The sequence below is a fragment of the Pogoniulus pusillus genome, chromosome 15, assembly GCF_015220805.1.
Source record: "Pogoniulus pusillus isolate bPogPus1 chromosome 15, bPogPus1.pri, whole genome shotgun sequence".
NCBI lineage: Eukaryota > Metazoa > Chordata > Aves > Piciformes > Lybiidae > Pogoniulus > Pogoniulus pusillus.
Window position 1 is genome coordinate 3,041,906 of NC_087278.1, and position 17,863 is coordinate 3,059,768.

The window sequence follows — 17,863 nt, forward strand, 5'->3', positions numbered from 1 at the left end:
AAAAGTCTCAAAAGTTTGGGGGTTTTCCTACTTTTTATATCTCAAATAAATGAACTCTTCCTATATATCTCATACAACCAGAGAATGGTTTGGGTTAGAAGGGACCTCCAAAGGTCATCCAGGCCAACCCCTTATAGACACCAGGGACATTCCTCACTAGATCAGGCTGCAGTGCAAGAGGTTGCACCTCAACACAAGGGGGAACTTCTTTACTCTAAGGGTCCCAGAGCACTGGCACAGGCTGCCCAGGGAGGCTGTGGAGTCTCCTTCTCTGGAGACTTTGAAGGCCTGTCTGGATGTGTTCCTCTGTGATCTGTGTTAGATAGGATTGTCCTGCTGTGGCAGGGGGGTTGGACTGGATGATCTCCTTGGGTCCCTTCCAACCCCTAACATCCTGTGAGCCTTTTATGTTAGATTTTCTGTATCTTCCTAGCATGGAAGTGACTTCTCAAGAGTAGTAGGAGACACCATCAAGCCTTTTCTCTGGTATTTTTACTGTTGATATATTCTCTTCTTTTAGAAAACACTGTGGCTGGAGGCAGAAGTGTGATAAAAGAAGTAATATCAGAGGCAGAAGCCTTTGGTGATGCTGAGACTCAGGCTGAAATGATGCTGCAAGCTGCTATTTTTGACCTGCAAGAAAAATGTCCTGTGGCAAGCATTAAACTTCTCTTGCAGGTCTGAGCACAAAGGAGAAACTGTTCTTTCTGCTTCCACACCTTTTTCCTGTAGTCAGAAACAGCTGAGGCTGGCATTAAATAAGTTTGAAGTAGTGCCTCTAAAATAGACTTTTTCCTTCTTCACTTTTCTGTGATTTGTCCTCATAAACAGACAGCAAAAGCAGTAACTACTTTGGTTTGTATTGTCTGTGTCCAAACAGAGGATCATCACTTTACTCCAGGAAGATACATTTATTTCCTCTGCAGCTTCTCTAACTCTTGTGAAGAGTATTCTTCTTCTGGCAGAGCTACCAGCACTGCAAACAGCAGAGGGTACAGAACATTGCTCTTCTACAGAGGAACTGTTGAACTTACTGATCCGGGCACATGAGCTTACCATTAAAGCAGTGAGTAGATGATTTAGCATCTCAACATCTTCATCAATGATAAGGGGACAGAGTCTGCTCAGCAGGTTTGCTGATGGCACCAAACTGGGAGGCTTGGCTGAGACAGCTGAGGGCTGGACAGACAGAGTTGGGCACAGAGGAACCAAATGAGGTTCAACAAGGACAAGTGCAGAGTCCTGCACCTGGGGAGGGATAATAAACTGCACCAGTACAGGCTGGGAGGTGATCTGCTGGAGAGCAGCCCTGTGGAGAGGGACATGGGAGGTCAATCCCAAACCACAGAGTACTTGCAAAATGTAGATCCAGATGCCAACAGTCTGATAGGGAGATTGCTTTCTGAAGAGGTGCAGAGCCCTCATCTTCCCCACCTGAAATGGAGGCTACAGTCCTGCTCAGCACCTCTGGGAGGATCAACACAGTCATCGAATTGTCAGGGCTTGAAGGGACCTCAAGGATCATCCAGTTCTAGCCCCCTTGTCATGGGCAGGGACACCTGACACTAGAGCAGGTTGCTCAGAGCCATATCCAGCCTGGATTGAAAAACTTTCAGGGATGAGGCTTCCACCTCCTCCCTGGGCAACCTGTTCCAGTGTCTCACCACTCTCATGGTCACAGGATCACAGCTCACGGGATGTTAGGGGTTGGAAGGGACCCAAGGAGATCATTGAGTCCAACTCCCCTGCTGGAGCAGGACAATCCTATCTAACACAGATCATGGTAAGGAACTTCTCCCTAACATCCAATCTGAATCTACCCACTTCCAATTTTGCTCCGTTCCCCCTAGTCCCATCACTACCTGACACCCTAAAAAGTCCCTCCCCAGCTTTCCTGTAGGCCCCCTTCAGATACTGGAAGGCCACAATAAGGTCTCCTCAGAGCCTTCTCCTCACCAGACTGAACAGCCCCAACTCTCTCAGCCTGTCTGCATGGGAGATTAGGAAGGTTATAAGAATTTAACTTCCTATCTTTGAGTAACTTGACTCAGAACTATCTCTATGAAGTAGCATGTTGTTTATGTTTTGGCCTGACAGGTTGTTACTTGAGTTCCTGGGTTCTGTGATGCCTAACCCACTTCTTCAAACTGCCATTTCATTTGCTGTTTGCAGCTTGGTTTTACAAATCATGCTCTTTTCCACAGCTGTTTGTTTGTGGAGAACCTATTGAACAGCACACAGAAGACAGCACTTTGGCTTGCCTGCTCCTGCCTGCAAAAAATATCTACTTGCCACACATCAACTTGCTAGCCCAAGTCAAAATGAGAATTGGTAAGAAAAATGCTCTGCCATCCTCACAGGGAAGGATTTTTGTCCTTGGGTTTGCATGTAACCTCCTGTGCTCCACTTTGTCTCCACTGACTCTTGGCCTGTCACTGGACACTGCTGAGAAGAGTCTGGTTCCATCCTCCTGACACTCACTCTTTAAGTATTTATAAGCATTAATGAGATCCCCCTCTCAGTGTCATCAGCTCCAGGCAAAACAGCCCCAGCTCTCTTAGCCTTTCCTCCTTAGCAAGATCATAGAATCAAGCAGGTTGGAAGAGAGCTCCAAGCTCATCCAGTCCAGCCTAGCACCCAGCCCTGGCCAACCAACCAGACCATGGCACTAAGTGCCCCAGCCAGGCTTGGCTTCAACACCTCCAGGGATGGAGACTCCACCACCTCCCTGGGCAGCCCATTCCAATTCCAATCACTCTCTCTGACAACAACTTCCTAACAACATCCAGCCTGAGCCTACTCTGGCACAGCTTGAGGCTGTGTCCCCTTCTTCTGTTGCTGGTTGCCTGGCAGCAGAGCCCAACCCCACCTGGCTACAGCCTCCCTTCAGGTAGTGTGAACATGCCCAGAGAAAGGCTTGAACATGTCCAGAGAAGGACCAGTGCTGCCACCTCCAGTGCCACCTCAGTTGCCATCAGCCCCTGGTGTCCCCCCACCCTGGTCCTCTGCCACCCATGATGAGGCCTCCTCCTCCCACAAAGGGCCCAGGCACCATCCCTCCTCCTCCTCTCTCCAACTGAAGCCCCTCCTGAACTCGTTCCTGCTGCACTCCTCCAGCTCCCATCTTTTTCCATGCAGACCACAGCTGGCTCAGAGAACTGTTGCTGTTTTCTAGCTGAATCCCACCCAGTCCTGTAGGTTCATGAAAAGGTTTCCATTGCCCTTTCAAACATCATTTTATGGAGCAAAGCTGGAGGTGGGTAGGTTCAGACTGGACATGAGGAGGAAGTTGTTCAGCAACTACATCTCATCCAGTTCTGGAGCCCTCATTACAAGACGGCTGTGGAGATGCTGGAGTGTGTCCAGAGAAGGGCCAGGAGGATGCTCAGAGGCTGCAGCAGCTCTGCTGTGAGCACAGACTGGAAGAGTTGGGGCTGTGCAGGCTGGAGCAGAGGAGGCTCCCAGGTGACCTTCTTCTGGCCTTCCAGGATCTGAAGTGGGCTAGAAAAATGCTGGGGAGGGACTTTTGAGGCTCTCAGGGACTGGGGGGAATAGAGCAAAGCTGGAGGTGGAGAGAGTGAGGCTGGAGGTGAGGAGGAAGTTGTTGGTGATGAGAGTGGTGAGAGGCTGGAATGGGTTGCCCAGGGAGGTGGTTGAGGCCCCGTGGCTGGAGGTGTTTGAGGCCAGGCTGGCTGAGGCTGTGTGCAGCCTGCTCTAGGGTAGGGTGTCCCTGGGCATGGCAGGGGGGTTGGCACTGGCTGCTCCTTGTGGTCCCTTCCCACCCTGCCTGATTCTATGAGATGATTTGTGGAAGGGTTGATTTGTGCAGGCTGAGCTTCTTTTGGGTGGCCTCTATAAATCTCAGTGGCATTGTGAAGCAGTGAAATGCTGTTACAGTTCTTTATTTCTATTCATTAATCACTTAGACTTTTTGACACCTGCATTGTAACAGAGTCTGTTCAAAGGGAGCTGCTTCTTTTTTTGCACAAGGGATTTTGGTGTTAATTAAGTTGCTGAGAACTGTCTGCTTTGCTTTTCTTTAGGACATGCATTAGCTGAGAAAAGAGAAGATCCACTGCAATGGCTACGTGCTCTCAAGCATTTAGAATCAGCACTGAAGCTTTGCAGAGCATCTGCAACAAAAAAAATGGATCTGGAAGATGAAATACTGGCTCAGCTAGGTACAGCAAACCCTGTCTGTGCATCAGGATTTCCTCCCCAGGCAATGTCGTGTGGCCTCTCTTCCAGTGGAGATGTTTTGCTGTAAAAATAGAACAGATTGAGATATCTCTTAGCCTGTCCAGCTGCAGCCTTCCTGTGTTAAGTATCACACTGCTGTAGTTCAGGATGCAGCACACAACAAAACTGCCCAAGAGCTTCTCCTACCTGTGTGTTATTAGGGATCAAAAATTGTAGCCAATGAAATTGAGGACACTAGAAAGTTAATTAGCTTCTTTGCATCTGGCCAGCCTGAGCTAGGGTAGGGTGTCTCTGCCCATAGCAGGGGGGTTGGAGCTAGATGATCCCTGTGGTCTGCAGGAGGGATGGAGCTGGATGATCCCTGTGGTCTGCAGGAGGGCTGGAGCTAGGTGATCCCTGTGGTCTGCAGGAAGGCTGGAGCTAGGTGATCCCTGTGGTCTGCAGGAAGGCTGGAGCTAGGTGATCCCTGTGGTCTGCAGGAGGGATGGAGCTGGATGATCCCTGTGGTCTGCAGGAGGGATGGAGCTGGATGATCCCTGTGGTCTGCAGGAGGGCTGGAGCTAGGTGATCCCTGTGGTCTGCAGGAAGGCTGGAGCTAGGTGATCCCTGTGGTCTGCAGGAGGGATGGAGCTAGGTGATCCTTGTGGTCCCTTCCAACCCTGAGTGATTCTATGATTCTATCAGTCTGAAATAAATAAGGTCAGAGGCTAAGTCCTTATGTCACATGGATCAGATGGGGAGGGTCCAGAGGGAGGGCATAAAGATGGTCAGAGGGCTGAAACAGCTTTTCTGAGAGGACAGACTGAAAGAGTTGGGGCTGTTCAGTCTGGAGAAGAGAAGGCTCTAAGGAGACCTTCTTGTGGCCTTCCAGGATCTGAAGGGGGCCCATAAAAAAGCTGGGAAGGGACTTTTTAGACTCTCAGGGAGTGCCAGGACTGGGGGGAATGGAGCAAAGCTGGAGGTGGGGAGAGTCAGGCTGGAGGTGAGGAGGAAGTTGTTGAGCAGGAGAGTGGTGAGAGGCTGGGATGGGCTGCCCAGGGAGGTGGTTGAGGTCCCATGGCTGGAGGTGTTTGAGGCCAGGCTGGCTGAGGCTGTGTGCAGCCTGCTCTAGGGTAGGATGTCCCTGGGCATGGCAGGGGGGTTAGAACTGGCTGATCCTTGTGGTCCCTTCCAGCCCTGACTGGTTCTGTGACTCTATGAAGCTGGGGCTGTTCAGCACGGGGAAGAGAAGGCTATGGGAAGATACAACAGCAGCCTTCCTCTACCTGAAAGGGACTACAAGAAAGCTGAGGAGGGACTTTTTCTGAAGGCATACAGTGATAGGACAAGGAGCAACAGTTTTAAACTAGAGCAGATTTAGGTAGGACATTAGGAAGAAGGGCTTTACTATAAGGGTAGTGAATGGGTTTCCAAGAGAAGTTGTGGCCACATCATCCCTGAAGGGCTTAAAACTAGACTGCCTGAGGCTTTGAGCAACCTGGTCTAGTGGGAGGTGTTCCTGCCTGTGGTATGGGGGTTGGAACTGAGTGAACTTTAAGGATCCTTCCAACTGAAGCTGTTGTATGATTCTGTGGTTTCTAAATGATTTAACAGAGCTAGTGAGTTACACAGTGTTTGCAGTGGAATGATGTCTTATCATAGAATGAGACAGGTTGGAAGAGACCTCCAAGATCATCCAGGCCACCCTAGCACCCAGCCCTAGCAAGTCAACCAGACCATGGCACCAAGTGCCCCAGCCAGGCTTTCTTGAACACCTTCAGGAACAGTGACTCCACCACCTCCCTGGGCAGCCCATTCCAATGCCAATCACTCTCTCTGACAACAACTTCCTCCTAACATCCAGCCTAGACCTGCCCTGGCACAGTTTGAGGCTGTGTCCCCTTCTTCTGTCCCTGGCTGCCTGGCAGCAGAGCCCAACCCCACCTGGCTACAGCCTCCCTGCAGGCAGCTGCAGGCAGCAATGAGCTCTGCCCTGAGCCTCCTCTTCTGCAGGCTGCACACCCCCAGCTCCCTCAACCTCTCCTCACAGGGTTGTGCTCCAGGCCCCTCCCCAGCCTTGCTGCCCTTCTCTGCACACCTTCCAGCCTGGGGCTCTCACTCTCCCAAGATTATGGTATCCAAAGCAGAAGTGTTGGTAATTCACAAGGTTGTTCAACATCCTTGGAGGGAAAACTAACTGAAGTTTAGGAGAAAACCAAATCTCACTTTAATCTTGCAAATCTGCTTTCTGCATTTCTCTCTTAGGTAAAGTTGAGCACCAGATAACTGAAGCAGGCAATAAGGAATCTCCTTGAGCTGTTGGAACTCTGATGGAAGATGTACAACTCAGCCAGCAAGATGTGTGAGAAATCAACTCTCTGACATAGAAATTGGTTGTAACCACACATTAATATAGTTTGTTTTAAGAGTTTTCTGATGTTTGATGTGGAACTTCTCCTTTTATATGTTGAATTGTCTTCCATTGCTGCATGGAAGAGCTACTGTATGCTTATTCCCTTATTTGAAGCTAATGCTGAGAAGATTCAAAACCTATTTTAGAGATGCAGATTTACAGCTTGCTGTTCTGCTTCCAACTTTGTAGCCTCCCTGTCAACACTCAGAACAGAGCTATCAATTAAACAGGGGTTTTATTCATATTTCAGGAGATGAGCAGTGGTCTGCCCCCTTCCAGATAATGGAAATCCAACTTGAAAAGGTTAGCAGCCAGAAGGAGTCAGAACAGAGGCAGAAGGAGCATAGGAAATGTGTTTGTAACAGATATCAGGACAGTGACTTTGGCATTATTTATCAGCAGAGGAGATGCCTGAAGAGCTGAGCCAAGCCAGCCAATAAATACTGTCAAGGAGCTCTGATACATTTGACTTGAATGTTGGGGGTTTTACAGTTTCTTGACCAGTCTTAATGAATAATGTGCCAAGTCTGGTTACAGAGAGTGTACAGGCAGCAATTTACCTTGCTTGTTTGGGTATTCTGTTACTTTAGTTAATGAACCAGAACTCTGAACACAGAAGCACAGCATAGTAATAAACCTCTACAAGAAGTCAGCGTGATGGAAGGTAGCATAGAAATAGGCTGTGGTGATGATGCCTTACAAGTTTCATTTGTACTCTTAGTTAATTTGCTACCATCTTTCTGAAAGAGTGTGCAGATAGAATCACAGAATCAAGCAGGTTGGAAGAGAGCTCCAAGCTCAGCCAGTCCAACCTAGCACCCAGCCCTGGCCAAGCAACCAGACCATGGCACTAAGTGCCCCAGCCAGGCTTGGCTTCAACACCTCCAGGGATGGTGACTCCACCACCTCCCTGGGCAGCCCATTCCAATGCCAATCACTCTCTCTGACAACAACTTCCCTCTAACATCCAGCCTAGACCTCCCCTGGCACAGCTTGAGGCTGTGTCCCCTCGTTCTACTGCTGGTTGCCTGGCAGCAGAGCCCAACCCCACCTGGCTACAGCCTCCCTTCAGGCAGCTGCAGATAGCAATGAGGTCTGCCCTGAGCCTCCTCTTCTGCAGGCTGCACACCCCCAGCTCCCTCAGCCTCTCCTCACAGGGCTGTGTTCCAGACCCCTCACCAGCTTCATCTCCCTTCTCTGGACACCTTCCAGCACCTCAACATCTCTCTGCAATGGAGGAGCCCAGACCTGGACACAGCACTCCAGGGGTGGCCTGAGCAGTGCTGAGCACAGGGGCAGAAGAACCTCCCTTGTCCTGCTGCCCACACTGCTCCTGAGCCAGCCCAGGCTGCCATTGGCTCTGCTGCCCACCTGGGCACACTGCTGACTCCTCTTCAGCTCCTCTCTGCCAGCATCCCCAGCTCCCTCTCTGCCTTCCTGCTCTCAGCCACTCTGTCCCCAGCCTGTAGTGCTGCTTGGGGTTGTTGTGGCCATAGTGCAGAACCCTGCACTTGGCCTTGTTCAGTCTCATCCCATTGGCCTCTGCCCACCCATCCAGCCTGTCTAGGTCCCTCTGCAGGTCTGTCCTACCCTCCAATAGATCAACACCTGCTCCTAGCTTGGTGTCATGCTTTTAATCTCTCTTGGGCAGATTTGACTTTGTCTACCTGAAGTTTGATTCAGTGCAAATAAAATGCCACAGTCCTTGATATGTGTGCTTACCACTTTGACATGTGGGTAGACATCATTGCCATCCAGGTGAGGATATCTGATTTGAAATCACTTATGGAGCAATTAACCTGTCAGCAGTAATGATTTATTTACCCATAGCATGTACCATATGTCAGAGGGAAATAGAATTGGCTGTAAAAAATATAGGAGGTGGAGTAATTAATTATTTTGCCATCATCTGCCCCCTCTCAGAGTTTAAAATGATAGAAATATTAGAGTGGATTGGCTCTGAAGAGAACAAATGTTATTTTTTGGGCAGTGAAGCTGCTCAGCTATTAATTGGCAGGAAGAGTGTGTGAAACCCACAGCGTGTGTACCAGAAAACCCCATGGTTTGCTTCCTTGGGTCTTCTTACTTCATACAGAGATTTCTTATCTGGTATTCCTTTATACCTAACAATATTGGGGCATGAAGTAACCAAAAACTTAGCTGCTTAGCTATTAACTGGCAGGAAGAGTGTGTGAAACCCACAGCATGAATGATGCTGAGCACCAGAAAACCCCACAGTTTGCTTCCTTGGATCTTCTTGCTTCATACAGAGATTTCTTATCTGGTATTCCTTTATACCTAATAACACTGGGGCATGAAGTAACCAATAAACCTAGCTGCTTAGGTATTAATTGACATGAAGAGTGTTTAAAACCCCCAACATGAATGATGTAGCATTTTTTGGTGGGGGGGAGAGAGAGGGATTTAAAATCCCCTCAGTAAAACCAGGAATCCTGGAATAATGCTTGCCAGACATTAGATAAACACAGAGGCAAAATAAACACCAGGAAACAGCAATTCAGTGATAAAGCTTTGGTTCAGTGCCTTAATTTCAATCATCCCAAGTGACTGACAAAGATTGAATTGCTTTGCCTGGCAGTTGTTGGCAAAGCTGAGCAATGCCTGTGTGCTGTACAGAGTTTAACCATATGTGCTTTGATGGGTTTATGAAAGCAAGGGTTGTACACTAACACTTCTCATCATCTGATTGTTTGCTGCTAGCTCCTTTTCCTTGGAATCATACACTCACAGAATCAGGCAGGTTGGAAGAGACTTCCAAGACCATCCAGGCCAACCTAGCACCCAGCCCAAGCCAGGTAACCAGACCATGGCACTAAGTGCCTCATCCAGGCTTTGCTTCAACACCTCCAGGGACTGGGACTCCACCACCTCCCTGGGCAGCCCATTCCAATGCCAATCACTCTCTCTGGCAACAACTTCCTTCTAACATCCATCCTAGACCTGCCCTGGCACAGCTTGAGGCTGTGTCCCCTTGTTCTGTTGATGCTTGCTTGTGAGAAGAGCCCAACCCCACCTGGCTACAGCCTCCCTGCAGGCAGCTGTGTTTCTTACAAAAAAATGTATTCTGTCCATAGAAGCCTCTATAAGTATTAATTCAGGCTTTGGTAAAAACATGGGGGTTGGTGAGGGGCCTGGAGCAGAGCCCTGTGAGGAGAGGCTGAGGGAGCTGGGGGTGTGCAGCCTGCAGCAGAGGAGGCTCAGGGCAGAGCTCATTGCTGCCTGCAGCTGCCTGAAGGGAGGCTGTAGCCAGATGGGGTTGGGCTCTTCTGCCAGGCATCCAGCAACAGAACAAGGGGACAAGACACAGTCTCAAGTTGTGCCAGGGGAGGTCTAGGCTGGCTGTTAGGAGGAAGTTGTTGTCAGAGAGAGTGATTGGCATTGGAATGGGCTGCCCAGGGAGGTGGTGGAGTCACTGTGCCTGGAGGTGTTTAAGAGGAGAGTGGATGTGGCACTTGAGGCTATGGTCTGGTGATGAAGGATGCTGGGGTGAAGGTGGGACTGGCTGATCCTGGTGGTCCTTTCCAACCGTGGTGATTCATAGTGATTAGATGTTGTGCTGAGGGATTTGGTTTAGTCCAGGAGCTGTCAGTGTGCAACCACTGATTGGACTCAAGGAACTTGAAGGTCTTTGCCAATCTGAGAAATTTTGAGATTAGTCTCTTATGGTTTATCTTCTGCCTATCCTGTTCAGCCTGAGGTGGAGACAGAGGACCCTCAAGGAGGTTGAACTCCTTCTCTTAGAAACAATGAATGAAAATCCTTCAGTGAAAGTAGCCCTTCTAGAGTGAGTAACTTTCTGCAGTCTTGGACAGCATATCATTACTCATTGCCCAACAAAGAGCTGCCTGAGCCCCTGAATGAATTGTAAATATATGGTGTGTGACATTTCTAACAGCCAGCACACATCAAAAAGTGTTTTACTCTGTCTGCTCCTCTTTTTTTTTTTTTGGACATAATTAGTATTACACTGTCCTAGAATAATAAGCTTCAGAGCTTACTGTCATGTTCCTGACAGGTGCAAGCTGCATAATCATGTGTTAGCTTCACTGTTGTAGACAGCTAACAAGCATCAAGCTCTTCCTGCTTTTAATTCTAAGCTTCGTTGATCTTCATCACAACATTTTTAGCAGCTTTAAATGTTCCAGGAGGCTGCAGAAGTTATTTTTAAGCTGTAGCTGGATAGGGAGATTTTTAGCACCCCCAAGAAGATGTAATTTTGGAAAGCATTATTTTTATGGCCAAGGTTGTTTTGCTTACATGTGACTTGGTAATTCTGGGTTTGGCTCTTAGAATCATAGAATCAGTCAGGGTTGGAAGGGACCACAAAGATCATCTAGTTCCAACCCCCCCTGCCATGGGCAGGGACAGCCTACCCTAGGTCAGGACAGCCTACCCTAGGTCAGGACAGCCTACCCTAGGTCAGGACAGCCTACCCTAGGTCAGGGCAACCTACCCTAGGTCAGGACACCTTTCCCTAGGTCAGGACACCTTTCCCTAGGTCAGGACAGCCTACCCTAGGTCAGGACACCTTTCCCTAGGTCAGGACACCCTACCCAAGGTCAGGACAGCCTACCCTAGGTCAGGGCACCCTACCCTAGATCAGGGCACCCTACCCTAGGTCAGGGCACCCTACCTAAGGTCAGGACACCCTACCCAAGGTCAGGACACCCTACCCAAGGTCAGGACACCCTACCCAAGGTCAGGACACCTTTCTCTAGGTCAGGACACCTTTCTCTAGATCAGGACAGCCTACCCTAGATCAGGACACCCTACCCTAGGTCAGAACACCCTACTCTAGGTCAGGACACCCTACCCAAGATCAGAACACCATGCCCTAGATCAGGACACCCTACTTTAGATCTTGAAGCTTTGTTTTCATCTCCACTGACTGAACCCAAATTACATTGAGGAAGCTCTGATGAAAATTGTGTCCCCTGTTATGTTTCCTGTGCTTCTATTTTATTCTGCTTCATGATAGAATGTAGAGTGGAAGCACTTAGAATCATAGAATCAACCAAGTTGGAAGAGATCTGTGTGCTGAGGTGCTGGAAGGTGTCCAAAGAAGGGTGAAAAAGATGGCAAAAGGCCTGGAACACAAACCCTATGAGGAGAGGCTGAGGGAGCTGGGAGTGTGCATCCTGCAGCAGAGGAGGCTCAGGGCAGAGCTCATTGCTGCCTACAACACCTGCAGGGAGGCTGTAGCCAGGTGGGGTTGGGCTCTGCTGCCAGGCAAGCAGCAACAGAAGGGGACACAGCCTCAAGCTGTGCCAGGGCAGGTCTAGGCTGGATGTTAGGAGGAAGTTGTTGGCAGAGAGTGATTGGCATTGGAATGAGCTGCCCAGGGAGGTGGTGGAGTCACTGTCCCTGGAGGTGTTGAAGCCAAGCCTGGCTGGGGCACTTAGTGCCACGGTCTGGTTGTTTGGCCAGGGCTGGGTGCTAGGTTGGCCTGGATGATCTTGGAGGTCTCTTCCAACCTGGTTGATTCTATGATGGCTTCAGTGTTACCTGCCCCCTCCCCCCCCCCCATCTTAAGAAAATCATAGAATCATGCCTGCACATAGCCTCATCCAGCCTGGCCTCAAACACCTCCGGCCATGGGGCCTCAACCACCTCCCTGGGCAACCCATTCCAGCCTCTCACCACTCTCATCACCAACAACTTCCTCCTCACCTCCAGCCTCACTCTCCCCACCTCCAGCTTTGATCCATTCCCCCCACTCCTGCCACTCCCTCACAGCCTCAAAAGTCCCTCCCCAGCTTTTTTATAGGTCCCCTTCAGATGCTGGAAGACCACAAGAAGGTCACCTGGGAGCCTCCTCTGCTCCAGCCTGCACAGCCCCAACTCTTTCAGTCTGTGCTCACAGCAGAGCTGCTGCAGCCTCTGAGCATCCTCCTGGCCTTGCTCTGGACAATCTCCAGCATCTCCACATCCCTCTTGTCACAGGGGCTCCAGAACTGGATGCAATATAAACATATATACAGCAGAGAGTTGACTCTGCCCTCAGCTGGACATGATACTTCAGAGCAGAGTAGAGGGACAGGAGAGCCTTCCCCAACCTGCTGGCCACACTCTTCGTAATACATCCCAGAGAAGTGTTGCCCTTCTTGGCTGCAAGGGCACATTGCTGGCTCCTGGTGAACTTAGTGTCCACCAGAATGGAGATTAGGATGAGATTCTTTCCAGTGAGGGTGGTGAGCCACTGGAACAGGCTGCCCAGGGAGGCTGTGGATGCTCCCTCCCTGGAGGTGTTCAAGGCCAGGTTGGATGAGGCCTTGAGCAATCTGTTCTAGTGGGAGATGTCCTTGTCTATGAGAGGGGATTAGAATTGGATGAACTTTGAGGTCCCTTCCAACCTAAACCCTTCTATGATTCTATGGAAACATTTCTTTTCATTAGCACTTGTGCAGGAGTGGGAGCCTTGCTGATTCTTGGAGACACTCGAGTTGAACAGACTCTGTGTGTTCCACTAACAACAAAAAAAAACCCCTACAGTTGAATTTTTTCTCTTCTTTTGTTTCAAATATCTCTTGAGATTGCTGGAATTACATCAAAGATGTCACTTGTGAGGACAGCTTCTCTCCTTTCTGTCACCCCAGCAGCAGACAGGCAGACAGAGACTAGGGCAGCAAATGCTTGGTGTAAGGAAATTGACATTCAGTGGCACATCACTTCTCTGGAAAAGCCATCAAAGAGTTCAGAGACCAAGGTAAAACTACACCAAAGCTCTTCCTTACTTGTTGGGAGGAATCAATTCTCATTTCCAGTGAATATTTCTCTTGTGTCTGATCAGCTTATTAATTGAATTACACAGATGCCAAGCTGGGCAGCAGGGAGTTACATATTTAATGTGCTGCCAATATGCTATGCAGGACAAAAAGAATGGCCTGACAGTTTTTTGGTGGCAGATCAGAGAAGTACTTTGTTGACCATGTAGAGCTTTCCAGTCTGTGCTGTTTGCATGGCAGTTGCAGGTCATAGAGTCACAGAATGGTTTGGAGTGGAAGGGACCTGAAAGATCATCCAGTTCCAAGCCCCCTGCCATGGGCAGGGACACCTCCCACCAGTCCAGGTTCCTCAAGGTCTCATTCAACCTGGCCTTGAACACCTCCAGGGAGGGAGCATCCACCACCTTCCCAGGCAGCCTGTCCCAGTGTCTCACCATCCTGACTGCAAAGACTTTCTTCCTAATCTCCAGTCTAAATCTCCCCTCTACCAGCTTCAATCCACTCCTCCTTATTCTATCACATTCGATTAAAAGTCCCTCCCCAGCTTTTTTGTAGGTCCCTGCTGCTCTAAGGTTTCCCTGGAGCCTTCTCTTCCCCAGGCTGAACAAGCCCAACTCTCTCAGCCTGGAGGTGTTCCACACCTGACTGTCTTCATGGCCTTCCTCTGGACCCACTCCAGCAGTCTGATGTCCTTCTTGTGCTGAGGGCACCAGACTGGATGCACTACTCCAGGTGCAAACTCACACGAGGCCACACTCTCCTCTGCTTTGAAAGTCAGGTAAGTCTTCAACCCTTCCAACCTAAGCCATTCTGTGATTCATCAGGACACTGTGTTTGATAGTTATTCTGATCTTGTATCCCTGGAACAGCTCACTTCTGCCATACCATGCTGCATTCCAGCTCACCCATTCCTTCTCTGTCACAGGTTTTGCTGCTTTATGCTCATAACACAAAGCCTGCCAAGATTAGCAACATCAAGATTTTCAGTTCAATGACTATGTTTTCAGGCCACTTGTGGATTCTGTTGGCTAGGTAAGTAATCACTGGCTTTATCCTGTTATTTCATGCTATAGTAAAGATCACTCAACCATTTAGGGGGAGAGAAAATAAAGTGCAGCATATCAAAGAGCTGTAAAAACCTTTAAAAGCATTCATTTTTTCACTATGAAAACTGCAAGAGGCTGCACACAGCATTACACTCATCCAAACAGATGCCTTTTCACTGGGCTAGCAGTTTAGTTTTGATCCTTAAAGATCTGAGTAACACATGCTAATTCTATGGCACTGGCATAGCTGTGTGAGAGAGCATTAGCAAATCTAAGAGGCAGCCCCAGCAGCTCTTCCCATTCTGTCACTGAATTAGCTACTTTCTCCATCCCATAACACAGTTCTGAGCATGCAGGAATTTCTCTCTGGTGTAGCCTCAGACCCAGCCCCATGATGTATTTCTTTACTTCTTCCTTGTCATCCACTGAATCCTAGAACATGTCTGGTTGGAAGTGACCTCACAGCTCATCCAGTCCAACCCTCAGCCCAGCACTGAAGGGTCAATACTAAACCATATCCCTAAGTGCCAGGTCTACAGGCTGCTTAAACACTTCCAGGCATGGTGAGTGGTGATTGTTCAGCCTGGAGAAGAGGAGGCTCTTAAAAGAATTGAAGTGAGATACTACAAAAGAGATACAGGCTGGGGTCGGAGTGGCTGAGAGCAGCCAGCCAGAGAGGGATCTGGGGGTGCTGATTGATACCCACCTGAACACGAGCCAGCAGTGTGCCCAGGTGGCCAAGAGAGCCAGTGGCATCCTGGCCTGCATCAGGAATGGTGTGGCCAGCAGGAGCAGGGAGGTCATTCTGCCCCTGTACTCTGCACTGGTTAGACCACACCTTGAGTGCTGTGTTCAGTTCTGGGCCCCCCAGTTTAGGAGGGACATTGAGATGCTTGAGCGTGTCCAGAGAAGGGCTACGAGGCTGGGGAGAGGCCTTGAGCACAGCCCTACGAGGAGAGGCTGAGGGAGCTGGGATTGGTTAGCCTGGAGAAGAGGAGGCTCAGGGCAGACCTTATTGCTGTCTGCAGCTACCTGAGGGGAGGCTGTGGCCAGGAGGAGGTTGCTCTCTTCTCTCAGGTGGCCAGCACCAGAACGAGAGGACACAGCCTCAGGCTGTGCCAGGGGAGATTTAGGCTGGAGGTGAGGAGAAAGTTCTTCCCTGAGAGAGTCATTGGCCACTGGAATGGGCTGCCCGGGGAGGTGGTGGAGTCGCCGTCCCTGGAGCTGTTCAAGGCAGGATTGGACGTGGCACTTGGTGCCATGGTCTGGCCTTGAGCTCTGTGGTAAAGGGTTGGACTTGATGATCTGTGAGGTCTCTTCCAACCCTGATGATACTGTGATACTGTGAAATGTGCCCAGAGAAGTGCAGCAAGGCTGGCGAGGGGGCTGGACCTCTGATCTACAAAATCTGATCAGTTGTGCTGGTGGTTTGCTTATAAAGAATGTGTTTAGATGAACTTAAATGGGCCACTCAACTTAAGAAAGACGTTGAGATGCTCAAATGTGCCCAGAGAAGGGCAGCAAGGCTGGGGAGGGGCCTGGAGCACAGCCCTGTGAGGAGAGGCTGAGGGAGCTGGGGGTGTGCAGCCTGGAGAAGAGGAGGCTCAGGGCAGACCTCATTGCTGTCTACAACTCCCTGAAGGGAGGCTGTAGCCAGGTGGGGTTGGTCTCTTCTGCCAGGCAACCAGAGACATAACAAGAGGACACAGCCTCAAGCTGTGCCAGGGCAGGTCTAGGCTGGATGTTAGGAAGTTCTTCACAGCAAGAGGACCATTTAGCAAAGTGTTAAATCAGCACAGTGATCAACTCCCCCCAAAAAAGTGCATCTTCCAAAGCAGTTACACATCCAGCAGGCAAAATGGGCACTGATGGCTTCTGAAATGAGAGCCTTCTAATAACATTATTGAGAGAGAACTAAAGCTGGCAGTGAATTCATTTTCATTTCCTCCACGCCGCCTTCCTCTTTTCTTTTTATTAGCAAGGCTGGGGATGGTCTGCAACCAAAATCACTCCCCTCACAGCCACACACAAAAGAGGTAATTTCAGCCTTATTTTTTTTTCCATGTGGTCTGCTGGAGATAATGTCATTGGAACAGAACCATGGCACAGCAGAGCTGCTGCTTGATAAATGCCAAGGCAAAATAGACGTTTATTTTCTGAGTGGGAGGCATTTATCATGTGACAGGATTCTCTTTATAGCTATTATATGAAATGATTAATGATGTAGAGGCTGTCTTGGGGTTTTTTTTCTTTGCCTGATAGATGCTGTTAAACAGTGACAATCCTGCACCCCACCCTTGTGACAAGGCTGGGTGAGAAGAAAATGAGGGGTTTGGGCCAATCGAGAGCTGTCTTCTGGTGGATGGTTCTGATTACCTGCAGGGGTTTGCTCAAGCTTTCATTAATGCCTGTCAGTAATTGGGGAAAACAGCCTTTGGAATGCTGATAAAGATGAACATGCCTGGCATTCTAGGTGTTTAAATACCACCTTGTCAGAGGGGTTGTTTGTGATGTCTTCAGTAAACAGGGAGCAAAAGGAGGTCTGCTCGCTGGGTTTCGTACCTGAGCCATTCTGCCTCGGCAGAAACTGCAAGGTTTGGCTTCTTGTGTTTGGACAGCAAATGCCACTTGTTTGTGTTGCAGGAAATGTATATTCATCAGCTAAGGGTTGTCTTGCTGTGACTTCAGTTAAAGCAACCTCAACATTGATTGCTCTGAAAAATTTGGTAAAGCTAAGGCATCTGTTAGCTTGTGGGAGGAGAGTGATAGTACTGCATTGGGGGTTTTCTTCCTTTCTGCCACTAGCATCATAGAATCAGCCAGGTTGGAAGAGACCTCCAAGCTCAGCCAGTCCAACCTAGCACCCAGCCCTGGCCAAGCAACCAGACCATGGCACTAAGTGCCTCATCCAGGCTTTGCTTCAACACCTCCAGGGATGGTGACTCCACCACCTCCCTGGGCAGCCCATTCCAATGCCAATCACTCTCTCTGACAACAACTTCCTCCTAACATCCAGCCTGAACCTGCCCTGGCACAGCTTGAGACTGTGTCCCCTTGTTCTGTTCTTGGTTGCTTGGCAGAAGAGACCAACCCCACCTGGCTACAGCCTCCCTTCAGGTAGTTGTAGACAGCAATGAGCTCTGCCCTGAGCTTTCTCTTTTCCAAACTGCACACCCCCAGCTCCCTCAGCCTTTCCTCACAGGGCTGTACTCCAGGTCCCTCATCAGCTTTGTTGCCCTTCTCTGGACATGTTCCAGTACCTCAACATCTCTCTTGAATAGAGGAGCCCAGAACTGGACACAGCACTGTGCTGGAGGCCTGTAGGCAGTGGTGTTCCCCAGGGATCAGTACTGGGTCTAGTTCTGTTCACTGTCTTTATCTATGACCTAGATGAGGGCACTGAGTGCACCCTCAGCAAGTTTGCAGATGATATGAAACTTTGAGGGGGTGGGGTGGGGTAGCTGATCTCCCTCAGGCTG

General features: G+C 49.5%; 1 protein-coding gene across 1 annotated transcript in view; it reads left to right on the forward strand.

Annotated features, from left to right (window-relative positions):
* Positions 1 to 7,045, forward strand: part of CFAP54 (cilia and flagella associated protein 54) — a 110,434-nt gene extending 103,389 nt beyond the window's left edge. Inside the window, 5 exon segments of the mRNA XM_064154959.1 lie at positions 521 to 678; positions 881 to 1,066; positions 2,205 to 2,331; positions 4,044 to 4,181; positions 6,445 to 7,045. Of these exon segments, the coding sequence (XP_064011029.1) occupies positions 521 to 678; positions 881 to 1,066; positions 2,205 to 2,331; positions 4,044 to 4,181; positions 6,445 to 6,545 (710 nt within the window). The 3' untranslated portion in view covers positions 6,546 to 7,045.
* The last annotated feature ends 10,818 nt before the right edge of the window (positions 7,046 to 17,863 follow it).